This window comes from Capra hircus, chromosome 6 (genome assembly GCF_001704415.2).
Source record: "Capra hircus breed San Clemente chromosome 6, ASM170441v1, whole genome shotgun sequence".
Classification (NCBI taxonomy): Eukaryota; Metazoa; Chordata; class Mammalia; order Artiodactyla; family Bovidae; genus Capra; species Capra hircus.
The window spans coordinates 91,285,402-91,311,367 of record NC_030813.1 but is presented as its reverse complement, the minus strand read 5'-3'; the positions used below and the strand labels follow the sequence as shown (position 1 = coordinate 91,311,367).

Below are 25,966 nucleotides of genomic sequence, written 5' to 3'. Positions count from 1 at the left end.
CTCCTGAGAGTTCTTTGGACTGCAAGGAGATCCAACCAGTCCACCCTAAAGGAAATCAGTCCTGAGTATTCATTGGAAGGACTGATGATGAAGCGAGACTCCAATACTTTGGCGCCTGATTCGAATAACTGACTCATTGGGAAAGACCCTGATGCTGGTAAAGATTGAAGGCAAGAGGAGAAGGGGATGACAGAGGATGAGATGTTTGGATGGCATCACTACTCGATGAACATGAGTTTGAGCATGCTCTGGGAGTTGGTGATGGACAGGGAAGCCTGGCGTGCTGCAGTCACGGGGTCGCAAAAACTCGGACACGGCTGAGCTACTGAACTGAGCTGAATTGCTTTACAATGCTGTTGTGGTTTCTGCCGTACATCAACGTCAGTCATAACTATATGTACCCCCTCCCTCTTGAACGTCCCTCTGCCTCCGTCACCCCCACCCCCACCCCATTCCACCCCTTGTAGGTTGTGATACAGTGTTCTGGCTTGTTTTGATGGTTAGATGAGACAGAAAGGGCAAAAGCATTTGGCACATAGATGATAGCTAAGTTTTTAGCTTTTTAAAAGAAACTGAGAAGTAGGATTGTTGAACTCAAAAAGCTCTCCTTCCCCTTATAAAATCCATATAAACTTTTGAAGAATTTAAATAAAAGCAAATGAGGTGGGGGTAGGAGGACTCTTCCTACCCCAATAGAACTGTCCTGCTTCACCGCTGAAATCATTTTCTCAAACACCCTCTACGCCGCCGATTACACGCTCTCGGCCGACCTGGGTGGGATGGGGCGGGGAGCGGGAGTGAGAAACCGGCGGCCGCATTTATCATCCCGGGACCTGGAACCCCGCCGCACGCTTGGCCGGGGGCGGGGACGCGGGCGTGGTAAGGAGGCATCCGGGCGGGAGCCCACAGGCTAGGCTAGAGAGGCAGCTCTACTCGCAGTTCCGGGTCCCGGGGATTAGGCGGGCCGAGCGGCGCGCAGGCTCCCCCTCCAGCCCCCAGGCTCCGCCTCCTCCTTCTCCAGAGCTCCTCCGGGGCGCAGCGGGTGGCCGCAGGGTCGCAATTGTGGCCGCCCGAGCAATGAGAGCCGCCGGCCCGAGTGCGCGCCCGGCGCTGGCGCTGCTGCTACTGCTGGCCGGAGCCGAGGTGTCGGCCGCCGCCGCGCCCCCTGCCCCGCCGCTCTTCAATGTGAGCCTGGACGCGGCTCCCCAGCTGCGCTGGCTGCCGGTGCTGCAGCACTACGACCGGGACTTCTTGCGCTCCGCGATGACCCATATCATCGGGTGAGCGCCGGCGAGGGGGCGCGGGCGCGGGTGGGAGTGTGGGAAAGCCCAGACACGTGCTGCCCAAACACTCTCCAATCCCCGGGCGTCTGGAGTGGCAGCGGGTAGGGCCGCCCAGAACTGGCATTGGCCACTGCTCCAGGCCGGCAGCGTCGGGGTTGGGGGGTGACCCGGCGCAGCTGGTTTGACTTTCAGGTCCGGTGTCACCAATGGCACCCTCGTCCACCAGCCATTCTGGATCAAGGTAGCGCGCGGATTGTCACCCGGGCTGTCGCCCCGGCTGCTCAGCTACAGTAGGGAACGCACCCCCACGCACTCCTAGCAGGCCTCGAGGGACCCCAGGCTCACCCCTTTGGCAACCACTCTCCGTCACCCTCTTTCCCGCTCTTGGATGTTCTTTTCTCTCCTGGACTCCGCGTTCGGGTGATGCTGTCTGGACGTGGATTGTCAGCTCTTTGGTTAAGGGAGGCATCTAGAACTCACCCCAAGGAGGAAAGCTTTAGGTACCCCCCAGCACCCCCAGTACACACGCATAGTACCGACCTCCGAGCAGATCAGACACCCTCGTGGTTTTCCCTTTCTAGAGATTATGTGCCGCCGTGGGTCCTTGCATTGATCAGAAAAGTCGTCCCGGAGCTGGAACTCTTCCTGCCACAGCCCTTCACCGACGAGATACGCGGCATGTGCGACGCCCTGGACTTCAACCTGGTCGACTGCATTCTTCTCAACCTGGCCTACGAGTTCAGCGCGTGAGTACGCAGCTCTAGCGCGGATTAATTTGCGATTTCGCGGGGATTCCGGCGACATTTGAGTGGGCGGAGATGTGCTTTCAGTGTGATAAAAAGAGGGTGCTGACCGGGTTCCCCAGGAACCTGCAGTGCTTCCTCTTGGCTTCTCTGGGTGAGTCTGAGCAGCAGATTATGAGCTTCAAGAAGAAAAGCACCTTCTCTGACCTCAACACTGAAATGTTCTTGGAGAAGCCCCCTTTTTTCCCTTCTCCAATCCGGGTAGCCTCCCACTTTCAAAACTCTGCTAACACGTAGTCTTCCAGGAAAGTTTTGAAATAATCCCCCACTTAAGTTAATCCAGTGACTGTCCAACCTTATAGTCAGGGGGTTGTCCCAGCATTCATTTGTTTCTCTGACTTTATCCCTCCATGTTCATCATGGCTAGTGATCATGACTCCTCTTTCTCAGCCCATTTCCTCCGGCGGTGGGAGCACAGGCTACGCTGCTCTGGCTTGCAGAGCTAGCCAGTATTTGATACCTGCAGTGGGCATGATCGGCTGTGGTGCACACAGGGGAAAGCAATGCGGAGTGTGCGGTTGATCCCAGGCAGAGTGAGGGGGGAGCCTCAAGTCTGTGGGCTCAGTAACAGGTCTTGGAAGTAAGAGAGATTTGACTTGATTTCTGTCTTCAGGACTTACTGTTTTGCCACCAGACCAGCTTCATCTAGTAACATCTTTCAGATACTTATACCTTCTGCCTGCAAAAATATTTAAAAACCTTTTTTTTTCCCTGTGGATAATGAAACTTTACTGCTTCTTGGCACCTCCTAGAATACCTAGACAGTATAGGTTAAGAATCACTGTGACTGCCATCCTTTTCAGGGAAATGTTTTAAGACACAGATAGACACAAATATGTTAAAGTGCTTTTCAATTGACCTAAGTTAATTTTGTCATTCTTTGTCTCCTACCCCAATCTTTTTCCTATTCTGACATGTGACTTTCTCAATGAAAAAATCAGCTATTTTCATTTTCCTCTCCTTTTGTTGGAGTTACTGTATTCAAACCAACTAAAGCAAAAGTTCTAGTAAAAAAATTCTGACTTTTGGATTTTATTTTAAGATATATACTGAATTGCCTGACAAGGAAAAGCACCATCAGATTCCACTAGCATTAACAAAGGAAATGTTTTGTCCTCATTTCCGGTATAAGACTTTTTGAATAAGATTAAGCAAGACTGTGGTTGTTGTTCAGTTGCTAAGTCATGTCTGACTCTTTGTGACCCCATGGACTGTAGCACGCCAGGCTCCTTTGTCCTCCACTATCTCCTGGAATTTGCTCAGACTCAAGTAAAACTAGCTACCCTTTATTGAGCCTACTAGGTACGAGGCCCTGGAGATGGTATTACATTTTGTAATGTGGAAACCAAGCCTCAAAGGGGACAATTTGCTGAAAGTCAGGTGCATGTTGAGTCATCAGAGCTGCTGCTAAAAGCACATGTCCCCAGTGCACTGCGGCGCATCCAGAGCAGAGCCCAGCTCCCTAGCTGTCGCCTGTGCTTGGGGGCCTCTCATGAAAAAAAACATTTGGCATGACACAGAAGAACTGTTGCCTGCCCAGTTTTGAAAAATCACCTTTGACAGAAAGTCTACAAACTTTATCAACTTCCGGTGTTCTGTCAGTTCCCTTCTTGACATGAACTCTTTGAAGATCAGAAACACTGATGGTGGTGGTGGTGGTTTAGTTGCTCAGTTGTGTCCGACTTTTTGTGACCCCACAGAGTGTAGCCTGCCAGGCTCCTCCGTCCATGGGATTCTCTTGGCAAGAATACTGGAGTGAGTAGCCATCCCTGTCTGCAGGGGATCTTCCCAACCCAGGGATCAAACCTCCATCTCTTTTATCTCCTTCTTGGCACCACTGCCAAGAAGGTGCCACCAGAAACCTTGGAAAAAATTAAAACCTGACCAAGCTTCCTTTTTTAAATAATAAAAAAGTAAAATTTGTTTTCTCTTAATTAGTACTATGTAATAATAGTACTCTTAAAAGTACTATGTAATCATTATAGAAAATTAATAAAGAAAATTAACCACAATCCTGTTACTCAGAAATGACCATCTATCCTTCAGGATATTTCCTCTCAGTTTGTGTGTGTGTATGTGTATCTTTCCCCTGCCCTAGAATTGAACATGATATATTTAAATATTTTTTATGTAATATTACATATTCTCAGGGAATATGGACATTTAGACGTCTTAACAAACCTCTTCCTCTTTTCCTCAAAATACATCTCTCCAGTTCTTAAAAGATTCTTTTCTCTTGTTAGCTCTGTGCAGGGAGCCCTAAGGAGGATTGGAAAAGTGCCAAACCCCTAAATTGTTCACCCCTTTCTCAAGAAGAGAAAGTGAAACTGTGAGGCAGAATAGTTTGGTGTCATTGTACTTGTTCTGAGAAATTCGGAAGAGAGATGAGCTTCAACCAGCTTTGAATAGCATGTTAAATAGATACATACTTCCAAGCAGAGGAGCAGGCAAATATAAGTGATCTCACTGAGCCCAGAATAGGTCCATTTCAGATTTAGATTTAGGATGAAATTCTCATTCAGTATGTTTTCAATGTCATGTGTGCTGAGAGCAAAGGTCTAGTAACACTGAAGAAGCACTAGAGCTGTGTCCAGTTGTCTTTTTCATCTTGAATTATGAATCCATAGGATTACATAGCATATGTGTTCTTTATAAAAGGGGGAAAAAACACCTTGAGGACTTATTTTTTAAATAAAAAGCTCATTTCCTTTTTCTTGTTTTTGTTGTTCACTCATGTTGAACTTTTCCCTTTTCCCAGATTCTGCACCAGTATTGTGGCTCAGGACTCCAAAGGCCACATTTACCATGGCCGGAATCTGGATTATCCTTTCGGAAGTTTCTTACGCAACTTGACTTTGGACGTACAGTTCATAAAGAATGGGCAGGTATAGTCCGTATAGTGTAAGATTCAGAAATCAGAGACTTGCTAACCGGTTGGCCATGACTTAGATGGTCTGCAGCTTAAGTGTGTATCAATTTAAGATACAAAAAACATCAAGCTCCTGGAAAAACAAAACTATGGAGAGATTTACATCAAGTATGCCTGTAGAAATGAGAGTCATTTATTATTATTGAGCACCTACTTACAGAGCTCAAGCACTTTTCCCTAGGGAAATCTCTATGGAGCTATGATCAATCATCTACTTGGTTTCTTTCTTTTTTTTTTTTTTTGCTGAACCATTCAGCATGCAGAATCTTAGTTCCCTAACAGAGATGGAACCCCCACCCCCAGCACTGAAAGGGAGAATTTTAACCACTGGACAGCCGGGGAAGTCCCAATCGTCTACTTATGATACTAAGTCAGCTCTTTGCTTTTCCATGTTCAGGCTGCTGCTAGAATAGGGAGGGGCTGGATAGCACAATGGCTAGGAACACCTACTTTGGGGATCTAACAGGGCTGGGTCTAAATCTTACTTCTGTCACTTCCTTTGTGAACTTGAGAAATTACTTATACCCATTTTGCAGATTACAGCTCAGAGAGGTTAATAACTACTTTATGGAGATAGTTATAAAGGTTAAATGAAGTGATCTATGCAAAACATAAGGTAGATGCTTGATAAATAGTGGCCAAATAATAAATAGTTCTTTACAACTATAATTGACCTAAACTATTCTCTTTAATATTTAAGAAATTAAATCTTTTTATTTTCATCCTGCTGCTGCTGCTAAGTTGCTTCAGTTGTGTCCGACTCTGTGCAACCCCATAGACGGCAGCCCACCAGGCTCCCCCGTCCCTGGGATTCTCCAGGCAAGAACACTGGAGTAGGTTGCCATGTCCTTCTCCAATGGATGAAAGTGAAAAGTGAAAGTGAAGTCGCTCAGTCGTGTCCGACCCTCAGCGACCCCATGGACTGCAGCCTTCCAGGCTTCTCCGTCCATGGGATTTTCCAGGCAAGAGTACTGGAGTGGGGTGCCATTGCCTTCTCCAAGTTTTTTTAAAAGTACAACCAAATGTGTACTATTGTCGCATCTCTGTGTAAATATCTAGGGATATAGTAGTAATCAGTGTTTGCTGAATACCTAAAGCATATCATTGCCATGGAACAGAGCAGAGCATCCAAAAGTCAGATCTTGGCTTTGGGGGGAGAACGTTGTTTAAGGGTTTTATTTCATTTATTCTTTGCATTTAGAGTTTGAGTCACAAATACTAGAAACTCATTTACTGAAAGCTCGTTTGCTTTTACAAACAATAATTGTTTGTCATAAACATTCAAACAGTACAGAAATTTAAGGTGAAAGTTTCTCCTTTTCCCAATTTCATTCCTTCACTTCAGCACTATTACCAATTTGATTTGTAGCTGAAGATTTACTTCAAAAATGGTTTTAAGTGGTAGCAATATCCATGAAAATAAATTCTGAAAGGACACCTGACAAAATGTTAGTAATTATTACTGAATGAGGGGACACTAATTATTTTCGTTTACTACTTTATGCTTTTCTCCATTATTCTACAGTAAGAAAAAATTCTTAAAAATTGACATAAGTGCAATAAAAATAATTTCAACTGCTCCCTCTAGACTCACCCTAACCAACAGTTGTTCCATTTGTTTCTGTTACTCCTAGAGCTCTTATGGGAAACAGTGTTTTGGTTTGGCTTTTCTCAGTGCTCAGGCTATTATTATCAAATTTAACTGTTTACACTTGGGTATTGTCTTTCTGATGAGGGCTCATGACCAATAAATTGTTTTGCTAAATTAAGAACAGGTTATCTGGTTATCCTGGGACTTCCCTGGGAGTCGAGTGGCTAAGACTTCATGCTCCCAATGCAGGGGGCCAGGTTCCATCTCTGGTCAGGAAACTATATCCTGCATGCTGCAACTGAAAAAAAAAAAAAAAAAAGATGACACAACCAAAGATCCTGCATGCTGCAACAAAGACCTGGCACAGCCAAATAAATAAATATTAAAAAATAAAAGAACAGGTTATCTGCCCAATAACAAGTTATCCACTGAATAAGCTCTTAAATTCCTTATGACTATGTAGTGGAAGTAAGAAATAGATTTAAGGGACTAGATCTGATAGACAGAGTGCCCGATGAACTATGGACGGAGGTTTGTGACATTGTACAGGAGGCAGGAATCAAGAAATCATCCCCAAGAAAAAGAATGCAAAAAAGCAAAATGGCTGCCTGAGGAGGCCTTACAGATAGCTGTGAAAAGAACAGAAGTGAAAAGCAAAGGAGGAAAGGAAAGATACAAGCATCTGAATGCAGAGTTCCCATAGCAAGGAGAGATAAGAAAGCCTTCCTCAGTGATCAATGCAAAGAAATACAGGAAAACAATAGAATGGAAAAGACTAGAGATCTCTTCAAGAAAATTAAAGATACCAAGGGAACATTTCATGCAAAGATAGGCTCAATAAAGGACAGAAATGAAATGGACCTAACAGAAGCAGAAGATATTAAGAAGAGGTGGCAAGAATACACAAGAACTGTACAAAAAGATCTTCATGACCCAGATAATCACAATGGTGTGATCACTCACACTCATCTAGAGCCAGACATCCTGGAATGTGAAGTCAAGTGGACCTTAGAAAGCATCACTACAAACAAAGCTAGTGCAGGTGATGGAATTCCAGTTGAACTATTTCAAATCCTGAAAGATGATGCTGTGAAAGTGTTGCACTCAATATGCCAGCAAATTTGGAAAACTCAGCAGTGGCCACAGGACTGGAAAAGGTCCGTTTTCATTCCAATTCCAAAGAAAGGCAATGCCAAAGAATGCTCAAACTACCGCGCAATTGCACTCATCTCACATGCTAGTAAAGTAATGCTCAAAATTCTTCAAGCCAGGCTTCAGCAATACGTGAACTTCCAGATGTTCAAGCTGGTTTTAGAAAAGGCAGAGGAACCAGAGATCAAATTGCCAACATCCGCTGGATCATCAAAAAAGCAAGGGAGTTCCAGAAAAACATCTATTTCTGCTTTATTGACTATACCAAAGCCTTTGACTGTGTGGATCACAATAAACTGTGGAAAATTCTGAAAGAGATGGAAATACCAGACCACCTGACCTGCCTCTTGAGAAACCTATATGCAGGTCAGAAAGCAAGAGTTAGAACTGGGCATGGACCAACAGACTGGTTCCAAATCGGGAAAGGAGTATGTCAAGGCTATAAATTGTCACCCTGCTTATTTAACTTATATGCAGATTACATCATAAGAAACACTGGACTGGAAGAAACACAAGCTGGAATCAAGATTGCCAGGAGAAATATCAATAACCTCATATGCAGATGACACCACCCTTGTGGCAGAAAGTGAAGAGGAACTAAAAAGCCTCTTGCTGAAAGTGAAAGAGGAGAGTGAAAAAGTTGGCTTAGAGCTCAACATTCAGAAAACTAAGATCATGACATCCGGTCCCATCACTTCATGGGAAATAGATGGGGAAACAGTGGCTGACTTTATTTTTGGGTGCTCCAAAATCACTGCAGATGGTGATTGCAGCCATGAAATTAAATGATGCTTACTCTTTGGAAGGAAAATTATGACCAACCTAGATAGCATATTTAAAAGCAGAGACATTACTTTGCCAACAAAGGTCCATCTAGTTAAGGCTATGGTTTTTGCAGTAGTCATGTATGGATGTGAGAGTTGGATGATGAAAGCTGAGTGCCGAAGACTTGATGCTTTTAACTGTGGTGTTGGAGAAGACTCTTGAGAGTCCCTTGGACTGCAAGGAGATCAACCAGCCCATCCTAAAAGAGATCAGCCCTGGGTGTTCATTGGAAGGAATGATGCTAAAGCTGAAACTCCAACACTTTGGCCACCTCATGTGAAGAGCTGACCCATTGGAAAAGACTCTGATGCTGGAAGGGATTTGGGGCAGGAGGAGAAGGGGACGACAGAGGATGAGATGGTTGGATGGCAGCATCGACTCAATGGACATGGGTTTGGGTGGACTCCGGGAGTTGGTGATGGACAAGGAGGCCTGACATGCTGCAGTTTATGGGGTCGCAAAGAGTCAGATACAACTGAGCAACTGAACTGAACAGAACTGAATTAAGCTCTTATTCTTATCTAGTAGTCATAATTTTTAAAGTATTTTCAGATACAGGACTTCCTATGATCTGCATAACAGCCCTGTGAAGCAGACTCAAATCAATACTTCCATTCTTATCTGCTAGATGAAAGGGCCGGGCCTTAGACAGTGATTTGCTCCAAACAACAGGAGGAGATGAGGCAGAGGTGGGACCAAACCCAGGCCTTCAAGCAGTTTTCTCCACAAAACTCAGACTGTCAATTAGTCTCCTGCCCCAGCTAAGAGTTTATGCAAAATGACCTGTCACAGACAACTGAAAGCATTCATGCATGCTCAGTCACTAAGTCATCTCTGACTCTTTGCAACCCCATGGACTACAACCTGCCAGGCTGCCCTGTCTATGGGATTTCCCAGGCAAGAATATTGGAGTGAGTTGCTGTTTCTTCCTCCAAGGTATCTTCCCAACCCAGGGATTGAACCTGCATCTCCTACATTGGCAGGTGGATTCTTTACCACTGAGCCACCTGGGAAGCCCAATTGAAAGCGTTGAAATTTAGAAATAAAAGCAATTTTTATTGAACCATGTGAGCTGGGCACAAGATACAATATCTTACAAATTCTATCTTACAGTTATAATTACATATTCTAAAATATCTGGGAAACTGCCAGTGACTTTGATTTTTATAACTTTAATTTTCTGAACTCTTCAAAAGTGACACAAATGTGAGTGTCAGTGTATTATGAGAATGAAGTGACCATAAGATTACTTTTTTCTTCCTATAGTTACATTTTGCAAGGGCTTTAATAATGAGTAGATTTGTTACCAGTTTACCTCCATGAATGGAAATGGGGGGAATTCATGAAAGGCCCTCAGTGTGTCTTGGGTAAGAAGTCATTTAGAAAATTGAGGCCACTGCATTTTCTCTTGTAATTTAGCCACTTTAAATTATTTTATGATCGGACAAGGTGGAAATATACAGCTAAATGAAAAGTTACTGGCATAAAATTCAGCTTTTTAGGGAAAAATGAAGCTATGTCCATTCATTTCTCAAAATATAAAAATATTAGTTCACTTTTATTGAATATGAGCTGGGCACTCTACTAAGTACCTCTTTGAAAATTGAAATCTGGGGACTTCACTAGTGGTTCCAGTGGTTAAGACTCTGTTCTTTCAGTGCAAGGAGTGTGAGTTCAGTCCCTGGTCTGGGAACTAAGATCCCATATGCTGCGTGATGTGGCCCCCCAAAAGAGAAAAATGAAATCTGGTGTCTGAAATAGCTAGTAGAGTGTCTTTTTTTCCCTCAGGGATATAGTAATGTCTTGCAGTCATTGGAGTTCATTTCTTTAATTGAAAGTGGGAGCAAAGCAAAAAATAAATAAATAAAGTGGGAGTAATCCCTAGAACTCATGGAATAATCAGGGGATTAAGTGAAAGATGTATGTAAAAATTTTTTTCATAATTAAATTTTAAATTTGATTATTACTAAACAGTTTCACTTGTTTCCCTTTACTTTGTAGAGTTTATAAGAACATGATATTAATTTCTTATAATTGAGTCAAGACAAGTTTTTAAATGGAAGCCCATTTGCTACTTCTAGGATGAGCTTCTTTTTTTCTGTATGGCGCAGTTTGATGAAGCTTATTGATCCCTTCTTAAGATAATGTTTTATAAATACATAAAGTGAAATGTATAACATCGTGAAGAAAACCAGTTATGTTGAAATACAGCTATTTCTATATTATACTTTTCTTAACACATTAGCTAGTAAAATTTAACAGTGGGTCTAATAACTCCACCATAAATGCAGAATGGTGATAAGTATGAATGATATTTCAAGATATGTATGTATGATGCCATTATGTATGTAAAAATACCTGCAATTTCTCCTGGTGATGAAACCACAGGCACTCTATAACTACGTGAGTTCTTGTATTTATTCGTTACAGAGGGAGTAAAATTTCAGTTAGAAGTTAGTGAAAATAAAGATGTATCTTTTTTTTTCCTCATCCAAGGTCACATATCCACTGACTTCTGTCCCTGAGCCCTCGAAGTTAAATCTAGCAGGCTATTTCAGAGTATTAGGATGGAACTTAAAAGAAAAAAAGAAATCCATGAAATTGGGGGCAAAACAGGTATTTCAAAGTACTTTTGGTTTGAGTAATGAGATGATATCTTGTCTCTTGATTTCAGATTGCCTACACAGGAACCACCTTTGTTGGCTATGTAGGATTATGGACGGGTCAGAGTCCACACAAGTTTACAGTTTCTGGTGATGAACGAGGTACTCAAATTCCCAAACATTTTGAACCCTATCCCTGTTCAGTTTTATCCAAGCACGTCATTCAGTCAGCCAACAGAGCACACGGAATACCTTCCATGTTCCATGCTTCCGTTTCAGTGGGGGATGGTGGGCAGTGTGCATGTGAGCAATGAACGTGATTTCAGCTACTGATAAGTGCTCCCAAGAAAGTAAAACAGGAAGATGTGGTAGAGAATGAAGTTGGGCATGGAGCAAGTACTACAGGGATAGGGTCAGGGAAGCTTGACTTACACGACCCAGGTCTACAGAAGCTGGGCGAGGAATTCCAGAAACAAGACTGTAATGTGGCTACAGGATGGAGTAAGGGGGAGTATATTAGAGATGGAGAAGGAGGCTGAGGCCAGGTGCAGGGTTGTGAGGAGGAGTTTGGGTTTTAAGCAAAATGGAAGCCCTAGGAAGATTCTGGGGCTTCCCTGGTAGCTCAGTTGGTAAAGAATCCACCTGCAATGCAGGAGACCCTGGTTCGATCCCTGGGATGGGAAGATCTCCTGGAGAAGGGAACAGCTACCCACTCCAGTAGTCCATGGGGTCTCAAAGAGTCAGACACGACTGAGCGACTTTCACAGGAAGATTTTAGGCCAGGGTGAACAGATCTGTTTTGCTTTTACATTCTCAACTTTCATTTGGTTGCTTTATAGAGGCTAGATCGTGTTGGGTTAAGATGGAAACAGAAGACTGTCTGGAAACGATTGCAGTCGTCAGAGGATATAGTGATGGCATTATACAAGCAACATCTGTAAAGCGCTTTACCATTTTCTGTGCATTTTCTCTAAATTCTCTCATTAGACCCTCCCAGCAGTCCTGTTAGTTAGGCTGGGCTGATTTTATTAACTGGATCTATTATGCAAAAGAGGAAACTGAAGCTACAAGGTGAAAAGACAGCTAGTAGATGGGAGAGATGGTTCTCAAATTGATCTCCTGGGTCCTTGCCTCGTTGCTCTATTATACAGCCCACTGCCATGCCCCAAGGCTCAGGGGACACCACTCAGTTACCCAACATGTGGGAAACCCTGAGAAAACTAGGCTCTGTCCTTGGTGTCTGTCCTCAGGAATTTGCAGCTGAATAAAGGAGAAAGACATATACCAGGAGTCTCTTTATTTCCGTTGATGTATTCTTACCTTTTTATATAAGCCTGACCAGGAAGATGCTGGTTGAGGATGTATCTGTGTCCATAATAGTTCTTTATCCTCTTATATTTCTTCATTTCCTTAAGTGTCACCTGAGAATGAGACTAATTCTCAACTAGTGGTACCCACAGCACAGCATGACAGTTACTGAAGTTTTACAGAGAATGAACAAAAGGGGCTTTGCTTCCATCATTTTGTGGCTCAGATTGTTTAACTGATAGTTATGGTATGATCAGGTTAAAAAAGTAAAAAACAAACCTCTTTTAAACCTTAACCGGATGAAAACTAGTTCTATCATTGGCCTGCTAAGATTGAGTTAAAATGCCTGAACAATAAAATGTGCCTCTGGGGCAGCAATTCTAGTGTGTATCAACATTATGATTCCTTCCTTGGCAGATAAAGGCTGGTGGTGGGAGAACATGATTGCAGCCCTTTTTCAGAGACACTCACCAGTCAGCTGGCTTATCCGAACTGTGAGTATTTTTACTGTTGAGCTCACCTCATCCTAAGGGCTTCCCTGATGTCCAGTGGTAAAGAATCCCGCCTCCCAATGCAGAATATGCGAGTTCCATTCCTGGGTTGGGAAGATCCCCTGGAGAAGGGAATGGCAACCCACTCCAGTATTCTTGCCTGGAGAATCCCATGGACAGAGGAGCCTGGAGGGCTACAGTCCATGAGGTTGCAAGAGTTGGACACGACTGAGCAATTGAGCACATAGCACACACAGAGCGAGAGGAGGGGGCACTCCCAGGTCCCCAGCAAGAGTTTGGTCAAGAAGGAGAATCTTTGTCATAGGCTCCAGTTTTCCACAATAGCTGATTGCAGTAAGAGATCAAAGCTTTTCTAAGAATGTAGATGTACCCTTCTTTTAGAATCTCCAACTGCAAATGCATTCATCTCCATTGGCAAGTATCTTAATGAGCAAAACAAATGTGTTAGAAGATAACTCTACGCACAACAAAAGGAACATCTGGCTTTACATTGCCTATTAGTCAGCAGAGTTCCAAGCCACGTGTAAATTGTGTTCTGACCACAGGAAGCACATTTTTCTGGAGCATACCTCTGGTGAAAGGAGCTGGCCCTGCCTCCCTTTTAGCCTTTCGGGCCTTTCCTTGTCCTGCTATAAATAATCAAGACTTTCTAGGCTTGAAATTTTCCTAAACTTTTTACTTGAATATTCCCTAAATATGTTAATAAACACTGCACCCTTCACATATTTTTAAGATGGTTTCTAAAGTATTTCATCTTAAGATTAAAAAGCTGCAAAAATCTAGTGTATTGGACATGTTGACATTTAAAAATAAAACTAAAATGTAAATCTTTCCAAGGGAATCTAAATACCAAGAGTGGTTTTTTTCATTTTATAATTTACATACAATGAAATGCAGAAATATTAAGGGTTTTGTTCAGTGTGTTTTGGGAATTTTACACACTCATTTATCCATCCATGTAACCACCAAACATACACAAAATATAGACCCTAACAACTAAAATAAAATGTACAATGTAAGAGTTGTGAGTTAAGTTTTATTTGCAGCAAAATGAGGATTATAGCCAGGGAGTCATCATCTCAGATATTTCTGAGAAACTGCTCCAAGAGATGGGGGGAAGGTCAGTATAATATATGATTTCAGTGAAGGGGGAACGGGCTGTCAAGCACTTCTTTTGGAAGAGGCTTGCCGCTAGTCAGAAGGAGCAGATGTCATCATTGATGATTTTAATGCTTTTCTAGATATGAGGAAATGAAAGAATTGGGCTCATAAAATCTTCTCCTGAAAGTAACTATTTGAAGGCCCTGTTCTGCTGGTTTTTTCCGGAGCGCAAAACGCCTCATTCCTCATCTCTCCACCTTGAACTCCTTTCAGGGTGTGTTGAAGGCCAGCAACTGCAGTGGCTAGTGACCTGATTTTTGTAGAGGCACACAGTGGGTAACAGTTTTTAGTTGGCAGATGTTTCCAAATGTCCCTGGTAATTTTCCCTAGTGCTCCTTTCTAGTCAACTTCCAACCTTCTTTGACTCCCCACCTCCTTGCCAGGCATCACTCTGATTTCTATCAGTATAAAAAGTTTTGCCAGTTCTAGAATTCATATACCCAAAATCATGCTATGTAGACTCTTTTTCTTTCACTCAGCATGGTTTTCAGACTCATCCTTATTGGCATCACTAGTTCATTCCTTTTTATTATTGAAGATTCAATTGTATGAGTATGCCACAATTTATCCATTTTATTGTTAATAAATGGACATTGGGTCATTTCCAGTTTGGGGCTGTTGAGTTGGTTTGTTCTAAACTCAGCAAAATTACATGTGAGGCAATAGGAGGTGATATTGCGATGGAATATGTGATGGAATATGTTTTGGATTATGTTACCTATAGCATCCCCAAAGTGCTAGCGAAGAATTCATTGCCTCTAACAGAAATTCTGTAAGAACAAAGCAAAAGAACATCAGTAAGAAATACTGAAAGTAGCTGGACTTTCCTGGTGGTCTAGTGCCTATGAATAAGGCTGCTGTATGAATTCTTGTACCAGTCTTTTTGTAAACTTGAAGTCCAGTTTAGTTGGTTACATAAGTACTTAAGAGTGGAATTGTTGGGTCATAAGGTAGATGTATATTTAATTGAAGTAATGCCATACAATTCATATGCCATACTGTTCACCCATTTTAAAGTATACAGCTCACTATTTTCTAGTATAAGTCACAATTATGCAACCATCACTACAGTCAGTTTTAGAACATCTTCATTCCCCTGGAGAGAGACCTGCACCCATTAGCAGTCACTCCATTTCCTCTGTTCCCTGAGATAGATGAGGTTCCTATCTCCCCCTCAGTGTGCCACTAGGGTGAATAATAGCAGTCACCACTGCCTTCAGTATTTCTTTCTTTTTTTTTTTGTTTTGACTGCACCATGTGGCACATGGGATCTTAGTTCCCTAACCAGGGATTGAACCCATGGCCTCTGAATTGGAAGCATGGAGTCATAACCACTGGACCACCAGGAAAATCTGGCTACTTTCAGTATTTCTTACTGATGTTCTTTTGCTTTGTTCTTACAGAATTCTGTTAGAGGCAATGAATTCTTTGCTAGCACTTAGAGGATGCTATAGGTAACATAATCCAAAAAATATTCCATCACATATTCCATCACAATATCATCTCCTATTGCCTCACATAAAATTTTGCCGAGTTGAGAACAAGCCAACTCAAGTCTCACTACCCCACCCTGACAGCAAGCGATATGCATAAGGCTGGGAAAAGTCCACAAAGCTTGCCGTGGTTAATGGTTTATGGTGCTGAATGATGGCACCTTTGCAGACACCAGCGTTTTGAATTGTTCTTTTGTTTGCCCTCTCCCTACCCTTGACACTGGGCTTTGGCACTATTCAGGAGGGTGAGATGGCTGTACCCTCTAAAAGTGATGAAATAGTGTTGGTGAAGGTGCAGGTGGGAGGGACTGGCCCTCTAGCCAGGACATTCTCCAGCAAGATCAGCTTGAGGAAGAAGTACACGTGGAAGCAGAAGATTTGGAAAGTGATCCCCTTAACCATCCGTGTTGGGGGCCTACAGAAGTGTTCAGGAAGTCCAGTTCAGCTTGCCACTCTAACCCGGCACGCTCTCTTTCCTCTCCAGCCCTTTGCCAATCTGTTCCACTGAGCTGAAGCTCTTCCCCACCCCCACTCCCAACCCCACACAATCACTGCTTTCTCTGGTCTGACTTTTGTTTGTCTCTCTGACCTCAGCTCATATGACACCTCCCTTGGAGATCTACTCAGTGGCCTGGGTGAGGACCAGTCCCCTGCTGTGACTTCCGCAGCATCTCCTTCTCTGGTGGTGACACTCATTACGTTGTGTCACTATTGCCTGTTGACTTTACTTTCATCTATCGAAGTTTGGGGAGAATAAGGACTGGGTGCATCATATTGACAGCTCTGTTGCCACAGCAGTGCAGTGCCTGGCACATAGTATAGGTATTCAGGAAATGCCTGCTGAAAGAACAAATCAGTGAAGAACACGGGGAGACCTTTGCAAGGGTAATCTGCCTTGAAATCATACAGCCTTTGTTTTGGTGAGCAGGGTCTCTCACCCAAGTGAAGTGAAGTGAAAGTCGCTCAGTTGTGTCCGACTCTTTGCAACCACATGGACTGTACAGTTGATGGAATTCTCCAGGCCAGAATACTGGTGTGGGTAGCCTTTCCCTTCTCCAGGGGATAGTCCCAACCCAGGGATCGAACCTGGGTCTCCTGCATTGAGGGGGGATTCTTTACCAGCTGAGCCACAAGGGAAGTCCTCTTACCCAAAATAACATGTCAAAGTTCTCTTCTTTTGTGAGAAAAATCCTCCTGCTGTTGCCTTTCCACTGGAGCTTCCTCCATCTCAGGAGCCCCAGTGACAAGGGAATGAGGTCAGAGCAGTTCAAGATTATAGCCATGGGTTCATAGAGCAGGAGTATATGTTTTGGACCAATTGTCCATCACCTGGTGTGGGTAAATGACAACTATGATGATGGTAATGCAGGTTTGTCTTTCTGTTCAGACTCTGAGTGAATCAGAAAACTTTGAAGCAGCTATTTACAAACTGGCTAAGACTCCGCTTATTGCTGATGTTTATTACATTGTTGGCGGCACATCCCCCAAGGAGGGAGTGGTCATCACAAGGAACAGAGGTGGCCCCGCAGACATATGGCCTCTAGATCCTTTAAATGGAGCGTGAGTAGAATTAAAGGCTCTGGTCATTTTGTATCAATAATCTTTTTTTTTTAATTGATGAGCCTAGAGATACTGTTTATTTTTATATGTGCTTTTTCTTTAGCTGTGTCCCAGTTGACCTCAGGTAAGACAAGATGATGGGAGGGATTGGGGGCAGGAGGAAAAGGGGACGACAGAGGATGAGATGGCTGGATGGCATCACCGACTCGGTGGACGTGAGTCTGAGTGAACTCCAGGAGTTGGTGATGGACAGGGAGGCCTGGCGTGCTGCGATTCATGGGGTCGCAAAGAGTCGGACAGGACTGAGCGACTGAACTGAACTGAAGACAAGATGATGTGCTTTGTTGCAGGTGGTTCCGAGTTGAGACAAATTATGACCACTGGAGGCCAGTGCCTAAAGGAGATGACCGAAGGTAGGCTGTGCACGCTGCCTGGTTTGCGGTGTTTTCTTGTGGTCAGGAGAATGTGCCCCTACTGCTCCAGGGAGTGGAAAGGACTACAGGTGCTGTCCCCTCTCAGAAGATATACCTGGGCCCCCGGCCAGTGCCTCGGCCAGGAGAGTGTAGTATGTGGTAGAGAGCATGACAGGAAGCTGGGTGGGAGTTGGGAGGACGAGGTTGATTCTGGCCTCGGGGGCAGGAACCCTAGACTTCACCACCAGCTCTGCTGATGACTCACTGGGTGGCCTCTTGAGCCTCTGTTGACCTATCTTCCCCACCCCACCTCTTTTTTGTTTTTTATTTTAAAACTTTTTATTTTGTATTGGGGTATAGCTGATTAACAATGTTGTGATAGCTTCAGGTGAACAGCAAAGGGACTCAGCTGAATGTATACCTGTATCCATTCTCTCCTAAGCTCATTCCTATCCAGGCTGCCGTATAACATTAAGCAGAGTTCCTTATGCTATACAGTAGGTCTTTGCTGGCTCCCCATTTTAAATATAGCAGTGTGTACATGTCCATCCCAAACTCCCTAACTATTCCTTCTTCCCTGGCAACCATAAGTTTGTTCTCTAAGTCTGCAAGTCTCTTTCTGTTGTTGACACATCTTTAAAAGGAAATGATGATTTGGGAGAATGGCATTCTAACATGTATACTATCATGTAAGAATCGAATCGCCAGTCTATGTCTGACGCAGGATACAGCATGCTTGGGGCTGGTGCATGGGGATGACCCAGAGAGATATTATGGGGAGGGAGGTGGGAGGGGGGTTCATGTTAGGGAACGCATGTAAGAATTAAAGATTTTAAAATTTAAAAAATAAATAAATAAAAATAAAAATAAAATAAAAGGAAATGATGGAACAAGATTCACGGTTTTCTATGTAAGACTATTTTGGGAAGGAAAATATTTCCTATACTTAAATAAACTGAGGAGTTCCCTGGGGGTCCAGTGGTTAGAACTTGGCGCTGAAAGCCTATTCTGAAATCCTATGTGGGAGCCTGGGTTTGATCCCTGTTTGGGAAACTAAGATTCTGCACATGGCCAAAAACACAAACATACAAACAACAAAAATAAATAAATAAAACTGGGTGCTTTAATTTCCCTTCTAATTTTGAAAAACTCTTTAATTATAATTCAGTGTGTCCCCAGAGAGCAAGTAGTCGTATACTTTTCCTGATTTTACTGGGCCATATGTTGGATGGCAGCTGGTTAGGTCACAGCAAACATTTCCCCCATCCTGCTTCCTTGAGCAGATGGGGCCACTGGGCCAGGCTGTTGAGTGCCTTTACCATGGTGCTCTGAGACAAGGCAGCACATATGCGTGCGGGCCAGCGTCTGTTCAGAGGAAAGGGAGATACTGAGGCTAGGCTTTGTATTGAGCCTCCCCAGATGAGAGCTGGAGGGACGCAGCGTTTCCTGAAGTGCCAGGTGACCTTTGATCATTGTCCTTACAGAACACCCGCCATCAAAGCCCTTAATGCCACGGGCCAGGCAAACCTCAGCCCAGAGACGCTCTTCCAGGTAACTTGTGTCACAGTGTCCAGTTTTTACCCAGGATGTTTGATGTCTTTCTCAATAGTGATTAAAAAATATTCTCTGAAATCAAACATTGTTAAAGTTTTACCTAGTTGAAAACATGTCAAAGAAAAGCCAGATGACATTTTCTGAGCTTGTAACCATATAGATTAACGTGTCCATCTTAACCTTTCTGCATGTAAAAAAAAAAAAAGGCATAATTGTGACATATGTTCATTTGTTTAAAAGTAAAAATAAGAGAAAGGTTTCAAAACTCTCAGCCCAAGATAAACCAAAGTTATTTTTTTCCTGTAGATATTCTGCATGTATTTCTTCTGTCTTTTAATAGTCTTTTATTTATTGGTCTTTTACTATTTTATTGAAGTATACTTGCTATAAAATACTGTATAAGCTTCAGGTATACAACATAGTATTCTTGCCTGGAGAATCCCCGTGGAGAGAGGTGCCTGGTGGGCTGCACTCTGTGGGGTTGCAAAGAATCAGACACGGCTGAGCAACTAAGCACAGCGCAGCATACAACATAGTGTTTTTAAAGGTTATAGTCTATTTCTAGTCATTATAACATATTGGCTATATTTCCTGTGCTTTATAATATATCCTTGAATCTTATTTTATATAGGAGTGTGTATGTCTTAATTCCATACCCTTAATTTGCTCCCACTCCTTCTCCCCACTAGTCTGTTCTCTTGTTTATAAGTCTGTTTCTGTTTTGCTATATACATTCATTTTTAATTTTTAGATTCAATATGTTAGTGATGTCATACTATATTTTTCTTTCTCTGCCGTATTTCATTAACTAGTTAACTAGTATTCCACTGTGTGTGTGTGTGTTAACTAGTGTGTGTGTGTGTGTGTGTGAACTAGTATTCCACTAGTATTCCACTGTGTGTGTGTGTGTGTGTGTGTGTGTATGTAGTGTGTGTGTGTATATATATTCACATGGCAACCCACTCCAGTATTTTTGCCTGGAAAATCCCATGGACAGAGGAGAGGTCCGGGGGTTGCAAAGAATTGGTCGCGACTGAGTGCACATATCCATTTATCACATCTTCTTTATTTGTTTGTTGATGGACACTTATGTTGCTTCTGTATCCTGGTAATTGTAAATAATGCTGCCATGAACATTGGAATGCATGCAACTTTTTAAATTTTTAGTAGTCTTTTTAAAAATTAAGTTTCTGTATTTGTAAATGTCTTTTAATATGACTTTTCCCGTGCAGGTCTTATCAGTGTTTCCAGTGTGTAACAAGTAAGTGCCATGTTAAGCATGCATCATGCATCTCCCCAGCACAGTCGACTCTCCATGCACTTTCGGGCTCAGCAGGGACCTGAGGGCTCCCGCAGAGCAGGTTGTCTAGGTGCTGTGAACACCACAGTGACAAAGTCTCTGTTCTCCTGGGACCAGCATTCTACTGGCAGGAGCAGGGAGGAGGCAGGGAGGGGAAGATAAACTCATGTACCGTGTCAAGTGGGAAGTCCATGGAGAATACCAAAGGTAAGGAAGATAGAGTGATCTGGAAGAAGAGGGCATGACATGTTCATCCTAAATCCATCTGTTAGCTGGGGGCCGCCCTCCCTGGTTGTGAGCTCCTTCATGTCACTCTGAGGACTAAACTATAGCCACCTTTGGCTTTCCTTTATCTCTGGGGAGTTTCTGCTACCCTCATCCTCATTTCACAGATGATTCAGTGCCTAAGTGAATGATTCTTTTTTAGCCTGTGCCCTTGATAGTAGCATTCTGTGAGCTGTGGCTTCTCGGATCTACAGGCTGGGATTTCACCCACCTCCTTTTCTGAGGTGAATCGCTGGGCTGTGTTGCCGCTGCCATAGGAGGCTCTTAGTTAAACTTGAAGTGTAGCCCCTGCCAAACTTGCACAGGACTTTCTCAAGGTCCACCGTCACCATCTTAGCAAGGCTAAATGGGCCGATAGCTCATGCCTCAGGGCCCCCTCCCCCTCCCAGTGATGCCTGATTGCCTTATCAACACCTGAGGCCAGCTCATGGGGCAGGGCTTAACTTACTAATATAAAAGAGGAAGCAAGTCAATACAGAGTCCTGTCTCCTTCTTATACTTCCATAAATTCCTAAGCCCAGCATTTCCTACTTTCTCATCATCCTTGCTTCTTTCTCCAAGGCAAGAATATTAAAATGGTATTCTTCAAGAAATAGTCTAGTACAGGTAAAATTTGTAAAGTGAGTTTTAGTTTCAAATACCCAATTGATTTTTTTCTTTGAAAGGATCCTCTTTTACACAAATGTAAAACAGCAGTTTTCCTGATGGCCTCTAGAAGAACTTTTGTAGTATTTGGGTGTTCTAAGATTCCTTAGGTACAATGACACTTTCTTTTAAAAAAGAAAAAAAATTTGTTGGAGTATAATTGCTTTACAGTGTTGTATTAGTCTCTACTGTACAGCAAAGTGAATCAGCTATATTTTTACAGTGACATTTTAAAAACTGGGGTTACTCTTTTCACTTTGCACCACAACAGGAATATATCTCTTTGGAATTGTTTTTAAGTATGTCCAGATAAAAAGATAATTGTTAAAAATTCCTGTAAACATATTCTAACACCCCAAAACAGAAAAATTAGTATTTTCCCACTCTAACAAATGAGTTATTTGGGTCACAAGTGACCTAGTACTGCACTAGTGAACTAGCTCGTTGAGGGCAGGGAGAGCAAAAACAAAAGACTCCTGATTTGTAGCGTGTATCAACTTCCGTGGTGTAAATACCTACCCTGACCTACTTCAGGATTACAGTTGGCTCATAACCTTCCTGAATATTTAACCACTGATTCTCACTAGCCTCCCGGAGTCAGCTCCAACCCACTTCCACTAGGGCACAATATTGCCCTTTCAATATTCATTTAAAAAATATATGAAGACCTATTTTTGTGTTCTTATAGTTTTTAACAGTTATATAAATGATGTTTCTTTTAAAGATTAATAGTATAATCAATATTTATTTTAATAAAGCAGTTTCCATACTGTAAACAGCCCATATAACTTTAGTCTCATCATAGACAATCAAATGTAGTATAATTGAGTTAAAAATTCTTCAGTTGTTTTCTCTCATTAAAACTCTGAAATAAATATTATTAGTACATTATTCCCCTCCCACCCCGCTTTTTATTATTTTCCTTGGCCTAATTCCCAGAAGTAGGATTACTGAGTTAAAAGACTACGAATGTTTAAATGGCATCTGAAATGCTTTGGCAAAAGAGATTTGTCAGAAATTCTAAAGTTTACTAAGAAGCATTTTTCTCTACTGTGTAATTGAAAACCCAAAAGGAACTATGTTTAAATGATAATGATCCCTGAACCAGAAATAACACAGATCCCTGACTCTCAGGCCCTTTACATGTAATGATTACTATCAACTAAGGAATCAAGATTGCAGGAGAAATATCAATAACCTCAGATATGACACTACCCTTATGGCAGAAAGTGAAGAGGAACTAAAAAGCCTCTTGATGAAAGTGAAAGAAGAGAGTGAAAAAGTTGCTTTAAAGCTCAACATTCAGAAAACTAAGATCATGGCATCTGGTCCCATCACTTCATGAGAAATAGATGGGGAAACAGTGGAAACAGTGTCAGACTTTACTTTTTGGGGGCTCCAAAATCACTGCAGATGGTGATTGCAGCCATGAAATTAAAAGATGCTTACTCCTTGGAAGGAAAGTTATGACCAACCTAGATAGCATATTGAAAAGCAGAGACATTACTTTGCCAACAAAGGTCCGTCTAGTTAAGGCTATGGTTTTTCCAGTGGTCATGTATGGATGTGAGAGTTGGACTGTGAAGAAAGCTGAGTGCCAAAGAATTGATGCTTTTGAACTGTGGTGTTGGAGAAGACTCTTGAGAGTTCCTTGGACTGCAAGGAGATCCAACCAGTCCATTCTAAAGGAGATTGGTCCTGGGTGTTCTTTGGAAGGACTGATGCTGAAGCTGAAACTCCAGTACTTTGGCCACCTCACGTGAAGAGTTGACTCATTGGAAAAGACCCTGATGCTGGGAGGGATTGGGGGCAGGAGGAGAAGGGGACGACAGAGGATGAGATGGCTGGATGGCATCACTGACTCGATGGACATGAGTTTGAGTGAACTCCGGGAGTTGGTGATGGACAGGGAGGCCTGGCGTGCTGTGATTCATGGAGTTGCAGAGTCGGACACGACTGAGGGAATGAACTGAACTGAAGTAACTGAGATCCTGTTCTGGGAACCTTCGTTACCCTTGGATGAGCTCTGCATGTGCTCATAGTGCTGTCTTCAGTCCGGTGTACGATTCAGCTGCAGGGTACCAGCACCTATCCCTAAATAGCCTGGCTCCAGATGCTTTGAGCATGAATCCCAGCTAGTGTCTGGGGCAAGAGGTAGATGAAAGGAATGAAGTGAAGTACCTGAGTGTGTGTGCGTGCACACATGCAGGTTTTGGGGATCTCTTACTCTACAGAATGTTGAATGAGTGACATTGTACTTTTCATCCTTAGATTAGGTAAGTGGGGCCCCGGTCTTGATTCTTGAGCTCTACGGGCCCCACTCTGGCCTTCCTCTGACTCTCCCATGATATAAGGAATCCACTCAGAGTCTGACCCAAGTACATAGGACCCTGGACTTCTTAGCCTGAACACCACCAAAGCCATTTCTAGGGCCTGTGCAGTCTGCTTCCTAGTGGTGGTCTCTTGAGGGCAGTGTGCAGCCAATGTGGATGTTGTGTCTGGTGGGGGATGGCTGGGTGTCACAGTTGAAGCCTGGATGTAACAGTGGAGTGTGCACACACGTGCCACTTGTGGGCCAGGCAGAGCGAGGCTGAAGGCCAAAGCCAGCTCTCCCTCCTGCCACGGAGGAACTCAGAGGGATCTGAGAATTTTAAATTTAAACTCAGCCTCCCACAGTGTTGTCAGAATAGGAAAGAACACTTTGTGTGGTTGCTTGAGTTATAACTTTTCATTATTCTGACAAACGTGGATCTCGATTTGTATTCTTGTCCCTGATCCCAAGTGTTAGGGGAAAGGCTTGGGATTTTTTTTCCCCTCTTTGGATATTAGAGAAAATGATGTGTATATTAAAATTCCTCTCTTTATTTTCAGTTATACAATCTATACTACCGTAATGAGTGCTGCCAACCCAGACAAGTACATGACTAGGATCAGGAATCCGAGTTAAAAGCAGAAGAGAGAGTTCACCTATTCTATGAAGGTTTGCTAAAGTTGTTGTTTTGTGTTTTTTTCCCAAGGGGTGGGTCTAGGGGCAGGTAGATGTGTGTTGGTATTTCTCCTGAAAGACAGTGGCATCCTCACCATTTATACATACATAATATTTTCTGACAGGTATCTGGTGTATGGTTGTCATTTGCGTCAGGTTGTTGTTGCAATTGGGCTTTCCTGGTGACTCAGATGGTAAAGAATATGCCTGCAATGCAGGAGACCTGGGTTCGATCACTGGGTTGGGAAGATCCCTTGGAGAAGGGAATGGCAACCCACTCCAGTATTCTTGCCTGGAAGATCTAATGGACAGACGAACCTGGTGGGCTACAGTCCATGGGGTTGCAAAGAGTCAGATATGACTGAGGTGACTGCACGTACTCATTGTCACAATTTGGTATTTAATTTTAATTGTTTGATTGAAAGCTAATCATCTGATGCCCAGTGACCTTTGCCCTTTATTAAAACCTGCTTTCAGGGCAAAGTGTTACCTCTTCACTTACACAGAGGGGCAAATATCTGTAAGACTTCGGTGTGTCCAAAGAAACAGGGAGGCAAGCCCAGTTCCTTTGCAGACAGACCCTGAAGGACCAAGGACACTCAGAATTTGTTGTACGCATCAGTGAGTCTATAGGTGAGAGGAAAGATGTGAGGAAGAAGCAGGAGTCCTTTCTGCTGCCCCTAAAATCAAATAATCTTGGCAGCCACTGATGGACAGGACACCTTTTCTGATTGCAAGGGTCTTCTGAAATTTATAAACCTAGCCTGATGTTTGGTCATTCGCTTATGAGGATATTAAAATCAGTTTAAATTAAGCCTGTATTTTTTCCTTACAGATGACTTTTTAAATGAAATTTTTGAAGAACTGCACTTAGAAAAATAAAGTGAAAAGATTATATTTTATGACCAATACAGGCTTCTTCCTCATTAAACTTTTCAACCTTGTGCAATGGGAGCAGGAGGATCCGTCTGGAGCTTGTCATGGTAAAGTGGGTAATGGGCGTCCTTTCTTCAAGGTTTACCTTGACCTTCTCCGAGCTTCTTCTATGCTAGCTTGAACAACTCAAAGATAATTTTTCTGATCTCAGAGGGCAAGCCATATCCTCAGGGTTTATTCCCAGCTTCTCACCATTATTTATACCTATGTGGTCATATCTCAGCTTATAAAGAAATGAGCAGGTAAAACCTCCTTATTCATTAGGAAGTACTTCTGGAAGTATCTGCCAGCCTTAAATAAAATTAACAGCAATTATTTTTAAGCAAAGAGAAGTTTATTAGGGAATAGCAGAGGAGTTAACAATTCAAGACAAGCAAACAATGGCAAACCATAGGCAAGTCTAAAAAACAAAGGGGAAGTTAGCTTTTATTGGAATGTGGGAGGAAATTGGGGAGCACTGTTTTGAACAAAAGTTCATTAGAAAAGAACAAGAGTTCAAGGTTGTTGCAGTTTCACATTGGTTGCAAGCAATGGTCAGTTTGCTGTTGCTGAGAAATGCAAAAAATCTTTCTTCTTCCTGAATGTATAACCATAGACAACAACTTTCTTTTCATGGCTTCCCCACTC

General features: G+C 42.9%; 1 protein-coding gene across 1 annotated transcript; it reads left to right on the top strand.

Moving 5' to 3' along the window:
- NAAA (N-acylethanolamine acid amidase) lies at window positions 949-25,312 on the top strand. Its single transcript, XM_018049595.1, has 11 exons — window positions 949-1,280; window positions 1,865-2,029; window positions 4,845-4,971; window positions 11,258-11,348; window positions 12,912-12,988; window positions 17,048-17,220; window positions 17,571-17,633; window positions 19,118-19,184; window positions 20,420-20,448; window positions 24,289-24,397; window positions 25,239-25,312. Exons 1-10 carry the CDS (start codon window positions 1,078-1,080, stop codon window positions 24,362-24,364), a joined length of 1,071 nt encoding a protein of 356 aa, XP_017905084.1. The 5' UTR covers window positions 949-1,077; the 3' UTR covers window positions 24,365-24,397; window positions 25,239-25,312.